The following is a 5,183-nucleotide window of genomic DNA, read 5'->3' as shown; positions in this document are numbered from 1 at the left end:
AATGATTGAGATATATTTATGTTGTCTTCCAAATTTGTATACGGATTGGTATAATTTAAAATGGAAATTTATATTGATTATTCAATCTGAAATATATTTTATATTTTGGATTGTTTTATAAATTTGCATTTTGAATTATATAATTTAGAATATTAATTTGTATTGTAAATTGTACAATATGTAACTATTTTGTATTTTAGATTATCTTTCAGTTTTATTTTATGAATTGTATAATTTTAAATGTAATTTACATTTAAATTATCATTGTAGATTATTTAATTTAAAATATAATTTACATTAAAGATTATATAATTTAAAATATAATCTACATTTCAAATTGTTTTGTAAATTTATATAACGGATATAAATGTAAATAATCCAAAATATCTACGGATTATAATTAAAAATATGAAAAAAATCATATACTATCCTTTTGTATTAATTTCCGCGGGAGTATAATTGAAATTTTAGAAAATATGAGGTGTAAGAAGAAAACATAGAACTGTCGGAAGAAACCCCCTAGTATTATCTTCCATTTGTGCTTTTCTCACCTGTTAAACCACACATATGAAGCCCAATTCAAATCCACACACATATAAATAATATTATTTTATTATAATTTAATCTAACGTAATACTATAATTTTTTTTTTGAGAAATGATCTTCTTTTACCATTTCTGGATAAAATGAGTATAATTTGTTTAGGTTTCTACTATTTTCTTATAATGTTATAATTAATCGTTGTTTCAAAAGTGACCCTATTAACATTTATATATTGATTTGAGAATTACAAATTTATAAATATTATATGTGTAATTGGCAACTTAAATTTTCAACCAATATTTATTCTATCTTTTTTATATTCTCTTTCTTTTCTTGTTGTTTTTATTTTGGCATTGTGAATTTCATCGCATTTTCAGTTTTAAATGCACAAGTTAGGCTCGTATATTATGTAAGTATTAGTAAAATAAATTAGATGTAAAATTATAATTTGTTTTTAGAGTTGCAGTAACATTGACTAAGATAATAGGATTTATGCCGATAAGAAAAAGGATACAGCATTATTTTACTGAATAATACAATCAGTTGATTTTTCGAGTTTAACTAATCAAGATTTTTTTAAAAACATGGTTAACAAAAGTAAAAATTTAACAATAAATTCATAAAATAAATGTGAAAGTGATTATTTCTATTTGTAATTTTAGATATTAAAAAAATAATATTTTTAATTATTTTAAACATTACATATATTTGACATAAATTTTAATGCTTGCACATTTACTGAATTCTGCCTTAAGACATGACTATTCTTTAACATGTGCTCTTATGATTATAGCAAAATCAGTAACAAAATTCTCATAACATGAATGCAAAAATCTGTGTAAGATTCGTAAGAAGAAAGTGAAGATTTCTTTTGTATACACTTAATACGCAAATCTAGTACGGGTGACTTCTCATCCTTCTCTAATGGTACAGAGTATGCAGTATCTTCAAGCATATTTTTTCATCATACTTAGTTATATACACATGCAATTGTTTCTGATATGTATTTTTCTTCATACTTTATTACTGGAACTGGCATCAGGGTGAGCGTAAATGAAGAATAGTTCCTATGATCAGCAATGCTACTGTGAATATTAGTGCCTGCAAGATCACATTGCATTCAAAAAAAGAACAAACCAAGTAAACTACAATAATACTTTGAATATGCAACTAGGATGATGAGAATATCTACACCGAAAAATGATATTGTAGTGGTCTATGTTGAGAATGAAAAAGGCAAGCTTGAGCACATAGAAAATTAAACAAGAGAGAGAGAGAGAAAGAAGAGAAATGTTACAGCAATTGCAGAAGCTCCTAATCCTGCCCTTTCCCTAGGATCCTTTCTGTAGTAGTTTCCAAAGTAAAGGATCGTGGCATAATACCACAGAGGTGGACACAGAAATCCCAAAAGAAATCTGAAATTAAACACAGAAAATCATAAGGCAAGAAGAAGAGAAAATTTGGGAAGAGAGTAGATGAGTTACTTACGAGAACCATCCAATTCCACAACCATAACATGGAAGGGGTCTGTCATAAAGTCCTGTTTGGAAGTCCTCAGGACCTCTGATTAAGGTATAGGTGCCCTTTTCAGGGTCTCCACCTTCCATTGCTTGACCTCTAAAAATTGAATAATTTCTGGCAGATGGCCTCAGAAGATCAAGATGCTTATCAGAGACTGATGTTGCCAATTCCACACCATTTCTCAAATCAACACTCTCTTCCATACCACAACCTGTTCTCAAACCAAATCACATCTCATGTAAATGCTTTGAGTTGCATTGTTCGTTGACAAGTTCCAAATGCATTATACAAGTACTGAATGCAGTTATATTGTAATAGTGGGATACCAAGAACATGACCACGAACATGCCAAGTAAAGACAATCTGATATGCTTATCAATTGCTGATAGAGGAACAATTTTCTTAATAAATTAATAAGAAAAACTTTGACTTTTGAGTACCTTTATCCATTTGTTGTTGTTGTTGTTGAGCTGGTTCAAAACAAATATTAAAATCCCTGTTTCACAGAATTTACTCAAGTGTTAGAAAAAATAATTATTTGTGAGACCAATATGTTTCGCTTTAGAGGTAGATAAAAGAGAAAAATACACAGCAATTGCAAGCATGATATGACAGTTTTGAAGACATTAAAGCTTAGAAAAATACCAATGTATGATTTGTAGAACTCAAAATCTGAGGGAAGAAAGTCTTCCCATAGTTTCTTACAAGAAACAGTGTCACCAAAGTACCAAATTCTCCTTTACACTTAATTTTTCAGTTGTTCTCAGTTCTGAAAATAGGGGAATTCTAGTATTTTACCATGAACATTAGAATATTTGTTCATGACTCCCTCAGGGCAAGAGGTTTCGAACTGTAGGGTTTAATATTCATCAGTTTTGAAAACAAAACCATCTGAACCAGCAAAACTATTACTCATCTAAATCATATAGATTAAGGAACTAATCATCCATTGTACAGCAACAGTTATCAGAACAGAAACAACACATCCTTTGTATAACAACACATGTAGGAAAATGAAAAACAACAAAGTAATACAATAGTTACCAATTATGATGATGAGAAAAAAGGAAAAGGCTATTATGCATCAGAAGGAATACCCTTCAAGAAAAAAAAAACAAAAACAGGAGAAGATCAAAGAAACACTTGCCTTGAAAGAGCAACAAGAAGTTGCAGTGATCAGAAGAGATAAAGGGACAGAAAATTATTTGAAAAAGGATTCTGGTTTGTATTGAAGAGATGTTGTTGAAAGATGATAAGATTGGTGTTACCCCATTTCTCCGTTGTATCAAAATCGCATCCGAACATAACAAAAGTTGAAACAGCTCGAAGCTGAAGAGAATTGACAATGTCTTTGTGTTCCTAAATCATAAGAACCTTAGTTTAATGCAGCAATTTGAATAATAAATAAAAGTTGTGTTTCTTTGTGTGATATATAAGTTGTCTTTATCACATAGTCAATTGTGCTACATGACAGTTTATTTACGCAGCCTCCTTGCCTTGCCTTGCTTTCACATTCTTCTCACTAATTTCCTCCTAAATACCACTTTTTTCATACCATTTTTTAATATATATTTTCAGTATTGATTATTTTTTATAAACCATAAACTTGTATGAATTTCATAATTTTGAATAAATTTAAGAAGATAGTGAAGAATATATATTTTAAAAATTGTTAGAAAATATCTCCATTTATGGTAAAAACCTTAATTTCTTGCAAATAAAAATCAATGGAGCCAAATTGTAGTTGACTATTATTTAATCCTCTTGATTGACGCAGCTCTTGTATTATTCACAAAAGTGTCTTTTGATTGGTCAATGGTCAGCTCTGGGCAGTGCTAGGTGGTGGAATATATATATATATATATATATATATATATATATATATATATATATATATATATATATATATATATATATATATATATATATATATATTTACAATAGATTGGTACGGAATTTTATATGAATAGTTAATAAAAATAAACATTTGAATAATGGTTTTGAGCAAAAATATGTGACTAAGTGATCGTCTTTGCATTTGTGTTTGGTGAAAAGACATTTTAGAATTCTCAAAAGTCAAGGATTTGTTTTGAAATTGAATTATAAATATTTTTTTTATGTGAGTATATTCGTTTTTATTGTGACAAAAAGATATTGGAATTGATGGAGTAGGTTAGAAATATGATTCACATATAATTTTCTAATAATACTATATATATATATATATATATATTCATTTGTTATATTTATTTTTATGTGTGTGTGGTTTCTATATTTATTTTTATTTTACATTATTAGAATATGGTTATTTCATTTGTTATTATAAATCTTTTTATTGTTGCCTGATTTTAAAGAGAAAAACTATATTTTCTTTTGTTATTGGTTTATGTATTCCTTTGTTTTGTTAAGGAAAATAAAACACAAATTTCATATTTTCCTCGAATACTAGGAACGAAATGAATGTTCAATACAGATTACAAATATGTCAAATTTGCACACAAATTTTCAGTGCAAATTGGCAAATCATTTTGTTATATATGTTTATAAATGTTGTTTTTTTGGTTTTATAAAATAACTTGTTGTTTATAATAGCTAAAATCTAGTAGAGATTTTTTTAAATAAATTACTTTTATGGATTTAAAAATTTATAGTTTATAATTATTTCATAATAGCTTTTTTTAACTTCATACATGCTTTCTTTAATGACATAACCACTAATTAGAATGGTTCAAGATTAGTATCAAACATAGAATTACTTTCATTTTGAATGCATTAGTAGAAGTATTTAATACAAGAAAAATACATAAACTACTTGGCCACATGTTAGAAAATAGTATTTTACATTTGAAGTTAATTTTATTTTTAATTGTTTAAAGTTTTTTTATGAGTACTTTATTGTGAATAGATAATATAGTTAATGTATTTTTTTAACTCACTTTTTTCAAGTTTTTTAATTTATTGATCAACTCACTATTTTAAAAAAAAAATCTCAATAAATTAAAAATTATCATACCAAAAATTTTAATTCATAAGTAAAATTGATGGTAAAATCTATTGTTAATGCAAGTATTTTATTATTGATGAATATTTCTGTTAATAAAATTCATCAATAAAATGAC

At 26.7% G+C, this 5,183-nt stretch overlaps 1 protein-coding gene across 1 annotated transcript; it reads right to left on the bottom strand.

The window, feature by feature from the left end:
* Window positions 1-1,391: 1,391 nt before the first annotated feature.
* On the bottom strand, window positions 1,392-3,468 carry LOC108331193 (uncharacterized). The gene is made up of 5 exons (XM_017565839.2): window positions 3,212-3,468; window positions 2,505-2,560; window positions 2,032-2,275; window positions 1,841-1,958; window positions 1,392-1,644 (listed from the first exon to the last, which is right to left on the bottom strand). The coding sequence occupies exons 2-5, from the start codon at window positions 2,512-2,514 to the stop codon at window positions 1,582-1,584; spliced, it is 435 nt and encodes a 144-aa protein (XP_017421328.1). The 5' UTR covers window positions 2,515-2,560; window positions 3,212-3,468; the 3' UTR covers window positions 1,392-1,581.
* Between the last annotated feature and the right edge of the window lie 1,715 nt (window positions 3,469-5,183).

Source organism: Vigna angularis, chromosome 4 (genome assembly GCF_016808095.1).
Source record: "Vigna angularis cultivar LongXiaoDou No.4 chromosome 4, ASM1680809v1, whole genome shotgun sequence".
NCBI lineage: Eukaryota > Viridiplantae > Streptophyta > Magnoliopsida > Fabales > Fabaceae > Vigna > Vigna angularis.
The sequence above is the reverse complement of the archived record's forward strand: the minus strand, read 5'-3'. Positions and strand labels throughout refer to the sequence as shown.

What these genes read in the sequence shown, in the direction of transcription:
- LOC108331193 (XM_017565839.2), bottom strand. An exon ending in TGTGGAATTGGATGGTTCTC is followed by an intron (nt 1,959 to 2,031) that starts GTAAGTAACTCA and finishes GTTTAATTTCAG; the next exon opens with ATTTCTTTTGGGATTTCTGT. An exon ending in TAGGAGCTTCTGCAATTGCT is followed by an intron (nt 1,645 to 1,840) that starts GTAACATTTCTC and finishes GTGATCTTGCAG; the next exon opens with GCACTAATATTCACAGTAGC.